Source organism: Octopus bimaculoides, chromosome 9 (genome assembly GCF_001194135.2).
Source record: "Octopus bimaculoides isolate UCB-OBI-ISO-001 chromosome 9, ASM119413v2, whole genome shotgun sequence".
Lineage (NCBI taxonomy): Eukaryota > Metazoa > Mollusca > Cephalopoda > Octopoda > Octopodidae > Octopus > Octopus bimaculoides.
In genome coordinates, this window is record NC_068989.1 from 64,996,965 (window position 1) to 65,009,256 (window position 12,292).

At 33.7% G+C, this 12,292-nt stretch overlaps 1 protein-coding gene across 8 annotated transcripts in view; it reads right to left on the bottom strand.

Annotated features, from left to right (window-relative positions):
* Positions 1–12,292, bottom strand: part of LOC106879147 (potassium voltage-gated channel subfamily H member 7) — a 703,964-nt gene that overhangs the window by 353,909 nt on the left and 337,763 nt on the right. For all 8 annotated transcript variants that reach the window (XM_052970717.1, XM_052970723.1, XM_052970716.1 and 5 more), the window contains exon 2: positions 7,549–7,659. In XM_052970717.1, the coding sequence (XP_052826677.1) occupies positions 7,549–7,659 (111 nt within the window). The remainder of the gene's footprint in view (positions 1–7,548; positions 7,660–12,292) is intronic.

Sequence of the window (12,292 nt, forward strand, 5' to 3'; positions counted from 1 at the left end):
TGGTTATTTTATAATAGTTTTCTAGCTGTATAAGACCCCTGCCACCTTCTGTGCGTTGTATATATAGCCTTTCTATGTCAGATTTTGGGTGGTGCATCCTATATCCTGTCATTATTTTTCTTGTTTTCCTGTCTATTTTACATAGTTCGTTTAGTGTCCAGTTAAGGATGTTGTAGCTGTAGCTTATAACTGGGACAGCTAAAGTGTTGATACCCATTATCTTGTTTTTAGCATTGAGCTCTGTCTTTATTATTATTATTATTATTATCATTATTTTATTATTATTATTATTATTATTATTGTTGTTGTTGTTATTATTATTATTTGGGAATGACAAGCAGTTACCATGTCACCGATGATGTGTAACAGACCAGAAGCGTTGTATGTGTTACTGTCAGAAAGCCAACAATCGGAACGGATACAGCAAAGGATCTGGTCCCCGGTTTTGACATCCCCCTCCCACTAGCCATCTCCTTCGATTGGCGCCTTTTTTATCGACTCTGAAACGAATGAAAGGCAAAGTTGACGGCGGGTGGGATTTGAACTCTGCACAGGAATTGGAACAAATATTGCAAGGTATTTTATCCGCCGCTCTAACCATTCTGCGAATTACTGCTTTATTAATTTTCCTTGATATAGTTTACAAATTAGGTATTAGTAAAAGTAACTAAATGATCAATTTAGTATGAAAAATATTGTCAGACTAAATTAAAGATGGCACAAATTAGAATATTATGTATTATGAGAAATACTACCAGAATTTTGTGCAGCTGTTATGTTTTGTTTTTGATTACCTGAAAATGTGGAATGATTTAGACAATGCATGTGTGTAAAAAAATATTGTAAAACTCTGCAAAAATTTATCTATCTCACAATGAAAACACATACTTGGCTCTATACATACTGGTTGGGCATGTATGTATGTATGTATGTATGTATGTATGCATGTATGTACATCCGTACGTATGTGTGTATATGTATGTATGTATGTATGTATGCATTTATGTACGTGTGTGTGTGTGTATACATGTATATTTGTGTGTACGTAGATCTGTATGAATTTACGTACGTATGTATGTTTTTACGTACGTATGTATGTACGTACTACGTATATGTATGTATGTATGTATGTATGTATGTATGTATGTAGGTATGGTTTTTCTGTGAGTTTTAAGTTCTTAAGCGAGTTTAATCCGGTTACTAACAGGGTATTTTTGTTTGTATGTATGTATGTATGTATGTATCTATCTATCTATATATATATATATGTATGTATGTATTTATGTGTGTGCAGATTTGTATGTTTTATGTATGTATTCTCATGTATATAGTCATATATGTAGACACGCTCCTATATATTTAAATGATAAACTTTTGGTAAGTTTTATAGTTGCAGTGATAGATTGGATCTGTAGTTTTTGAATTAGCTTTCTCCTTTCTGGTTTTGAGAAGCCTAATTTCTTAAGATTGTTATTTAGGCAATGTCTTACATATCCCAGGGCCTCAATAATTACAGGTATAAGCCTGAACTTGTAATCTGAATTGAGTAACTACAAATTTCTCAATAGTCCAGCATATGTGTCCTCTTTTTCACTGATCTTCAGCCTTGTTTGTATGTATGTATGTATGTATGTATGTATGTATGTATGTGTGGCTGTGTGTAAGAAGCTTGCTTCCCAACCACATGCTTTCAGGGTCAGTTTGTAGCGCCTTGGCCGAGTATCTTTGTGTATGGCTCGAGCTGACCATGTACGTGTGTCTTGTGCTTGTGCTTGTCTCACGTTGCCGCTTGATAACCGTTGTTGCTTTGTTTACGTTCCCCCTAACCTAACGGTTCCACTAAAAGAGAGACCGGTATGATAAGACTTTACAAAAAGACAAGTCCCAAGTTAATTTGGTCGAATGCAGCATAATTACTGAAACTAGTAAATGTTAAAAAAAAAGCTGTATATAAGTTTTCATATGTGTATGCGTGTACGTATGCTCGTACATATGTAGGAATATATGTATGTACATACGTGTTTAGGAATGCAAACGTTTAAGTATATATGTATTAAGCATGTATGTATGTATTTACGAATACATGTATGCATGTAGGAATATAAGCGTATGTATATATATATATATATATATATATATATATATATATATATGTAGACATGTATGTTTGTATATATATTTGTTGGTATATGCTTAAGTATCAATGTAGAGGTGTATGTATGTATATAAGTATGCGCGATTTTATATATGTATGTACTTAACGTACGGAGCATTGTGTGCATGTCTACATGTTTATACATATGAATATGTGAACATATGCAAGAGTGGGTGCTCGTCGGCTCTGAATAATAATCTAGAAACGAGTTTATAAAGGTAATGTTTTATGTAAAACTGTTTAAATTTATTTCAGAACGATCAAGAGTTTTATATTCAGAACGTGTACCATTTAGCAAATTATGTGTTCAGAGACATTACAAAGAGCACATACTGCTTCTGATGTTTTATTGACTCACTTTGTTTTGTAAAATTATCGTTGGTCTTGTTGTAATAATGTTTACGTAATTTTGTATTATAAATATATTACATAAATATCGTTCCTAGCCATAAATACAAATTGTTTTCCTGATAATATAAATGTGTTTACGTAGAGTGTTATTCATATTTAGTGTTACTTAATTGAATTGCATCCTGTTATGAATTATGCTTGTTGTCTTTCGTTCAAAGTGTTTTGGTGCATCAAAAGCTTTCTTCATAAATGTGTTTATTATATATCCATACTCATATAAATATGCTTATTTTTATATCCATGCTCATATAGATATATTTAGATTGCATCTTATACCTATATGCTCATATCAATATATTTGTAAAATATTTGTACAGATATACTCTCTGTGGGTGTGTGTATATGCCCGTAGATGCATATATAGGCACTCAAATATATATGATGTGTCTGCCTGTCTCTCTCTCTCTCTCTATATATATATACCATCACTAGGCGTGTGGCCTAGTAGTTAGGCTGCTGCACACACGGTGGCTAGATTGTGGTTTCGATTCCCAGACCGGGCGGCGCGTTTTGTTCACAAGTAACAATCAATAACTTTCACATTGTTCCATTCCCCTCTCGATCAAGGGAGTGTGTTGGGCGAGACAGCGGGGTGACGTCGTTCGATGGCAAAACAATGCAAAGTGTATTGTGACCAGCGATGTGTAACAACATCTGATGGTCTGGTCGGTCACGTGATCCCGTGACACACACATGTATGTGTATAAATACACACACACACATATATATATATAGGTGTGTGTGTGTAATTGGAAGAAAGCTGTGTGTACCTATATGCATATGTGTGCATACTCGTGTTACGGTATGCCATTGAAAATTTTGCACTTTTCAACAATTCTGAGTTCGATGCCACTGTACCGTAACTTAATCAAGGGTCGCTCTCTCAATAACCCCCAATCTTTACTCGATATTGATTTTATCTAGTGCTAGATTATCCTATGTTTTTTGTTTTCTTCTTTTCTGAGATGATAGAATACTATTTGAAAGAGACATAATTGCTAATTTTAGTAGGCTAATTGACAACATGGACGTGTACTGTTTAGTGTTTTCTCTTGCATTTCGTAACATGTTCAATTCCATTCCAGGAGGAAATAGTGGCTACTGTCTATTGATGTTTGTAAATCATTCACCAGTCTAGGACATGAGGCATATTTGGTAGCTGTCGCACCTAAGCTGTCTGTAGTCAGTGCCGTAATGTAGAATGTGTTGCAAATTACATGTTGGCCACTTATCAGATTGTATATGTTGTATTTGATTTTAGGGTATTTACAGTGTGTTGTGAGATGGACACTTAAACTTCTCTGTTGAGAATGATAAATTCTCAAAGCAGAAAAATTGCAGAAAATTTATTGTACAGATTTGGAAGAATATTAGAACAAAAGAGGAGCGCTTCTGTTGAAAATAGGAAAAAAAAGCAACGAAATATTTTAACGACAGAGAGAGAGAGAGAGGTGGAGAGACTGAGAGAGTGTGTGTATGTGTGTGTGCGTGTGCCTACAACTAAAGTAGGATGCCGTAACTTAAGTTACCCGCTTAAAAATCATTTGTAAGGAAGAACGGTATGTGCTAATGAAATATGCTTTCATCTACAATGATTTCAAGTCCAAGCGAAATAATTAGTTACTACCATCTAGATCTTCTCATATTTTATGTCAGTTGCTTCTAGAATATGATGACTGGAAATTTACTTCCTTAGTACTAATCGGTTCATATTTTGGAGGAGATAATTTATATGGCGCACACTACTCACATCGAAAAAGAAACTGATTTAATTGTTCTAGCACTAACATAGGGTTTTACAGGGATGACGGACTTACCGCTCACTACCACATGATAGGGTACGGGAAGGACGAACTCAGAAAGATACTAATCAAATTATTTAGAGACTTTGATTTAAAAATCATGATACACAAGCCGGTAGATATTAAACTTTCGAGATGCTACATTAACTAAATACCACTTTAATCCTTAAGAAAATACGTAATTAGGACCTCCAATAATCTGTTCAGATTCATACAAGATTGGTAGGCACATATCAAAACTATCATCAGACAGAAATTTCAAAAAAGTTTACATTGCAATTAGAGTTCGCTTAGCAATGGTTTCAACATCGAGCTAAACTATGGAGAGCAATTAATAATACGTGATAATGAGCGTAAAAATGGAAAAACTATTGGATTTAACTCTCCTCGTAATTGCAATGTATCCACACAGTAACCGCGATCTTCTCCACTCTAAACAGTAGGGACTTCTCTTCTCACAATTATCACAAGGTCTTTAACAAAAGTTAAGGTCAGTTGTATTTTTACGGAATTACACACAGCTAATTACAAGCCCCAAATCTATAAACACCAATAAAGTCGGCAAATACAGATATAATTGCCGAGAAACGACTGGTCGCCCCCTGAATGAAAAATACATGAGCAAACCATAGATTCTGAAGAACGTGTAGTAGCAGTATTATTGATTAACAACACGTTTATGGCTAGATGCACGTAACACGTTCATTCAGAATAAAATAAATATCTCTTGCGAAATATGTTTGTAGGAAAGCCGAACCCCATGATATGATTGAATATTAAAGCAAATCAAGCTTTTGCAGATGGCGTTTATATGTCACTGCAACGTAAGACCTTGACCGTAACTTGTATAATATCTAACAAGGAATGAATATTTCTTGACACGTTTCTATCTAAATTTAACAACCACTCCTTCAAGATTATTCCTGCATTACCAAACTACCAACTCCAAACGACTGAAAGACGACTGACGGACTGACATAAAACTCGATGCATAAAATAAGACGAAATATAAACTTCTACTATCAAATAAAGTAGAGACTCTCCCTTTCTTCCGAAAAAAACCCATCTTTTTACGGACTCCGTAGGATAGAAACAATACTAAAGAAAGCACCTGGAAAACTTTTATCGCAATTAGAAACATCTCGGAAAATTATTTTTCAGAATTATCATTTTCGCTGAGTATTACCTTTACTAATTATTTTTCATTGTTATTTTGCTAATTATTTTTAGTAATTATTAAACATTTGCTGATACTTTTGGCTATGTTTGCTAGTGTTAATAAATTGAGCAACAATGATTTTAAAATTGAGACTAATAAATTCCCTTGTGTAAAAAATGCTTCTTAAAAATGTTATCTTCATTTGCAAGTTACAATACACTCTGCACGACTCGAATGTTGTTCATTAACGAATGAATTAGTGAGATATTCACAGAATCATGATAATGGCATATCTCATCAGAGTAATCCATTCTGTCGCCCGAATAACCGCATGAACGTGAAACATTAACGATACACGAAAGGAACCTATCAGTGACATTTTAATTGTCTCTGAATCTTTATGGTATTATATAGCTATCTACGTATTTTTTATGTAAATACACACACACACACAGGCACACACACATACACACGCGCACACACACACACACACACATACACAACTCACATGCACGCACTATGCATGCACGTATATAGGAGTAACGTTGGGGCAGAATTACTTGAATAATAAATATATTTATCTCAAGTTATTTTTATTCATTTTCGGATTTGGACCACACATTCTGAGATGTGTTTGGCACTTCAAGCCCAGAAATCACTATATGTAGTCAGATTCCGTGTTTAGTGGCCCGCCTTATATACAAATTACATACATGGGTATGTATATACTGTATATAACCTCTACATCAGTTTTTAAAGATTTGAGTTGTGATACTTGTAGGTACATTCAATGTAACTATGATATTACAGATAGTGTGTTTGTTCCTTACAACTCTCAACTAAGGAATAGAGTTATCTAATATTCAATGTGTCTTACATACTTAGTATTTTGGTAGCATATCATTATATAGTGTCTGCCTATCTGTTTCTCTCTCTTTCTTCTCTTTCTTCTCTCCCTCTGTATGTCTGTCTCTGTGTCTGTCTGTCTGTCTCTGTGTCTGTCTGTCTGTCTCCGTGTCTGTCTGTCTGTCTCTGTGTCTGTCTGTCTGTCTGTCTCTCTTTGGCATACATTCTCATTTTGTAACAACATACTTTCCGTGAAGCACCCTCTTTTTCTTTCGTTGTAACCCCACCTTTGCCAAGCTTTATATTAAAAGCATCATTAACAATTACCTTACAGGAAATATGGGCAGTGAATGCCACGACAAGGTCTGTTATCAGGAGATATTTCCTGTAAATATATTATAATTATCAAGCGTCGTAGATTTGAGAACAAAATTGTCATTTTGATTAAATGAATTATCACCATTTGTGGAGACAGCACAGTATATACTGCGAAACTTTTGTCTGCGAAACAGATTTAAACCCGGCTGAAGGATAATAACGATGGTAAAACTTTGTATCCAAATTTCAGCTACTCTTAGTAACAAAAACGATCAAAACACTGGATTAAATAGTTCGGGGTACACTTTACCTGAAACTAAAGAATGTAATGCTCATAAGTGGAATAATTTAATTATAAGTCGGTTCGATCAGAGACCTGAAAATAAAAATGAGATAACAACAGCTAGAACAGTTTTATCATAGATTTGATTGATTGGATGAAACAAAATCCAAGAAACCTGGCGGGTAATCTGCGTCGGTAAGACTTGTACTGTTTAGAAAAAGCGACAAAAAGATAACAATGAGTGGCGAGTGAAGTATCCAATGTTTTGGACAGTCCCCTTCGGGTTAAAGATGACAGGAAGTAAGTAAAGGAAAAAACAGTAGAGTTTTACATCCTCTTCTCTTGAGATGCTGTAAAACTCTACTGGTTTTCTGTTATTTCTCTTGTGATCTTGAATAAGAACTCTATCCAAAATATTGGAAATTCAATACCACAGGTATTTTCACTGGTTTAATTATGTCCATCAGAGACATTATGCCTGAAAATAGGTATGGAAAAATCGTAGCTAGAAAACATTTTAACATGAACTGCAAGAAATTAGAATTAAAAAAAAAGAAAACCAACTGTTACTCACCCGCCGGTCCCGAGCAGCTCTCAGTTTGGCTGCTTCCTCCGATATAGGCCTAAATGCACTTTTCCCCCGAAGTTCCTTTAGTACTTTCAGCATGATTATTTTATTTTTGGCCTGAAAATTAGATTTAGAAAAATTAATCAAACATTGATTTTAAAAAATTAGTCGTCAGGTTATAATAAAACAAATTCTATATTAACACTAAACCATACGTGCCGAATTTGTAATTAGAATATATTTTTTCAAATAAAATTAATTGAAAATAAATTCTAATGTAACAATTATTTGAGATAAAACTCTCACACGTTTTCTGTTTATAAATCTCCTCTGTGCAAGAACTTCAACTTGGAATTCGAGCCGTTCCTAATTATATGTCATATCTGAGATGCAACAAAGAATGGACAATCGTTTAACATATCAAACACGTTCACAAACGCATTACAAATACCGAGCAATAGCCCATTAATATTTAGGTCATAACTAATCATATAATACTAGGAAATTCTTTTAATTCTTCCATCATTGTTCTTATAAATTCTGTTTGTCACAGCTTTCAGCCTTCACTCCGGTTCTAATTAGTTTTCAAGACCGATAACTTCAACCGCAGCCTTTCATTCGATCTTTCCTTCATCTTCTCCGTATTTACTCTCATAATCTTCAACATCTCCCCTTCTTTAACTGCCTGTCTTCCTCTTCCTTTCTGTGCGCTTGTCATTTTAGTCTCTCTCTCTCTCTCTCTCTCTCTCTCTCTCTCTCTTTCTCTCTCTCTCTCTCTCTCTCATATGTAACTTTATATTTACACGAGGTTTTAGTCTTGAACTATTCCTGATTAAACAATAACATTTTCACAAATTTACACGATCGAATGATAGACACATTACCATATACAAGCAGTAAATTCAGCTACAACACAATACAGCAATGTAGTGGGAAATAATTTGACAAGAAAAATATAAAATTAATTACTCAGACTAATGCACATAAAATGGTGTAAACTGGCGGCTATAATAATTAGTAAATATTCTACTTATTCACAACAAGTAGACAATTGCGAACCTTTTCAATCCTCTTACGCCCGGTCATTAAAAATTCACAAAGTTTGATATAACATCTTCACATGGATAGACGTTTAATTAGTTACTCTATATTTAGCCGACACCATCTGACTGCTCTCTTCTATATTGATTTCTTAAATTAGTACAATGCCACGGAATTTGTAAGGAGGTTTAGAGAGAATTGAAGCGGCTCAATACCATGCGTCGAACTTATTTTATCGACCCTTGTATGATGCCTCACTAAGATTGTGATTCAGAACACAGGTGTTAGAATCTAATTATTCTAAAGACGTTTTCCCACAAAAAATGGCAGCGTACCAGCCAGGACACAGCCCTGGCTGAAATAAGGAAAAGTTAAATTAAACGGCTCCATTCTCTAGTTATTCGATAAATTGAATACGGAGACATTTGTTTCATGTCAAGAGTGCATTTCGGCAGAGAAAAATGTTTCTGAAAATTAAATGTTTTTTTTCTTGTTTTAATTTTTTTCTATTCAGGAGAACAAGGTTCTTTGTAACACAAAACATTTCCGTTAAGAAAACAAGTATCTAACTTCTGAAATCTTATCTATGATGTTATATTCTTGCCAATTAAGGTCGATTAACGAGGGATTTTCTCTTTAAATTATACTGAGAATATGATATATTATCATCATGTTACTTAGGCAGGGGCTTTGAAGGCGATAAGAAACGACGTTGAGTTTCGTGTAGTGCAGCTTTGTTACATACAAAATGTAAAAAAAAAAAAAAAAATTCAGATTTAAAAAATAAAAAGTTTAGAGTGAAATTATTGATTAACCTGAAAGATAAATAAATTAAATTGAAAAGATTGACTCGATTGTTACGAACTCAAACATTGCTTCTTCTAGTAACACATCGGCCTGGGTAGATAAACCTCTTTAAAAAGTCGGACTCATCACTCGGGAATTGAGTGAGGGTAGTTATTATGAGCGTCTACACGCCTGTACACTTTGTATTAAACCACTCTACTAGAAAGATATTCAGTATTCAATTAGCAATAAGATTCTACTTCTTGTAGAAAATAACTGATTTCAAACCACCTTGTACCTAAGTGGTGTTTGTTCTCTGAATGAACGATTATCTAGAAAATGATATATTGATTTTTAACGAAAGCACAGAGCCGTACGTTTTGAGGGAGAGGTACAATCGATCGATAATACCTAACCTAGTACTTGATGGACTTATTTTATCGATCCCAGAAAAAAAAAAGGTAGGTCAATTTGACCTCGGTAGAATTTAAACTCAAGGACGAAATGGAATGTAACTAAGTATTGCAAGGTATTAGATAATATAATTAAGAAGCGCATAACTGGTAGTATAACAGAAACGGAGCCCAGAGAATTCATAACATTCGGTTAAATTAAAAATTGGTAGATTAGCAAATGATCATTCGTCCACACATACATACATCCATACACACACATATATATGAGTATATACATACATATAAACACACACACATACATATATATAAATACTTCTACACACTCACACACAGACCCACGCATATAGCATATATTTGCGTGTGTGTATGTAAAGCGGGCGTCATCGCAATTTCCATTCAGTATATTTCATTCATTGTTCAAATGGTAGGCTAAGTTGAAAACACTTATTACAGTGGAGTGAGATCCATTCTGGATCAGCGTTGTTGGGAAGAGTTCTTAACCACATCGTGATACATGCACATCAATATTTGCTTAGGAAATCAATTTTTTCGATCATTAGATAATGTATTCACTAACTATAATTTTTAGAATAATATTGCTGCAAATAACTATAAACAAATGATATATTTATGAAATACCGAGTATAATCGGGCAAATAAATGTAGTTGATGTTTTTCTCGTATTCTGGAGTTCAAAAAGCAGAACATTACAAGGAGATAGAAAAATTCGTATAAGCATAGAAGATTTGAGAGAAGATATTATAATTATTGTGCAAATATACGATACGTTGGTAGTTCATGAAGGAAGGAAAAAACGCAGAGAAACGTTAAGCAATGTAGGGAGAAATAGCCAAATATTTGAATAGAGAAATAACTTTAGAGCTTGTATTTGCTGTCAAATATTGATTGATTTCTATGATAAAACATAACAAAACTTCAAAGGTTTGGGTTAGGTGAAATCACATTTTATATAATTTACATTTTTCAGAAGAGCATTAAATGATTTAAGGAAAACTTTTTAAAATAGCCGTTTCAGATTTAGAGGGTATAAAAAATGGAGCCATGTTAATAGTTTTTCATTTTTGAATGATGTAAGGGGTCACATTTGCAATGAAGTAGAAACACTTTAAAAGCCGAAATATACATTAACATATGTTTATAACACTATATACCAAGCACAGAATTGTCTAGTAAATTGTATTTCGTTCTTGCATTTCAATATTATCTATGTCAATGAAAGCTTATTGTCTATATAACAAGTCAATATTTATATAAATGCTTCAGAAATGGCGGCGCTGAATGATATGTTAGTCCATGAGGACTAGCCACGACCTACACATGAGTTTAGGTCGTAATCAATGCTATTACTAATCAAAATAATGTTCTCCAAACCTCTGAACATCAATCATTTCCATTATTCTCAAACCTTAATTAGAAATTTCATGTCATCATCAATGTTTCCCCCTTAAAGTTTGTGTCAGCCATTCTGTATCTTTTAATGAGATCTTTCTAACTTTATTTGTTTCATTCAAATTGCGTTTCACTAATTCCACTCAGGATTAATTCTGATTTTTACGCGATTTTGAATTATTGTTGATCGAGATAGGAATTAGGGAGGCGAGGTTTTAAGTATTTAAACGAAACATTATAATTAACGCCAAAAACGCACTTACAAATACAATTTAAACATTCAAAACTGAAGTTTCTAGCCTCGTTATATGAATAAATTAAAATGGTAGGCTACATCACTCAACAAATGAAAATAATGATTTAAAGTAAATAAATATATTCTGATATCCTTTATTTTTTTCATCTGGATTTATTCATTTTAATGACATTAGATTACAAAAATCCTACACAATACTTTCTTTCTAAACGTGCAAAGTAGGTTTTTCTGTGAAATGGTATTACTCTCTCATTACTTACTGCGGTTTTTCTTTTAGACTTACACGGAAAATAATATTTAGATGTTTTTTTGTGTAATTAATATATTTCTACGTATTTAAGTATTTAAATTTAAACTTAGGTAAGCTTGAGTTGATATATCCGAAAAAGAAGCACTCTTGGACATTTAAGTCTGATAAGGGGTTTGTATTGCTAAGCGCTTTATGGGTGGGAAACCAATGCTCACTCCCTGACCGACCATAAAAATGAATTTCCTAACACACATACATACGCGCGCGCACTTATATATAAATACACACACACACGCACACACACACATATATATGCATACATAGATAAATATATATATATATATATATACATACGTATATAGACATATACATATATATATATATATATATATATATATACATATATACAAATATGTGAGGTGCAATGGCCCAGTTGTTGGGACAGCGGTCTCGCGGTCATAGGATCGCAGTTTCGATTCCCAGACCGGGCGTTGTGAGTGTTTATTGAGCGAAAACACCTTCCTGTTTCTGTTGTACCTGTAATTCAAAGGGTCAGCCTTGTCACTCTGTGTCACGCTGAATATCTCCGAG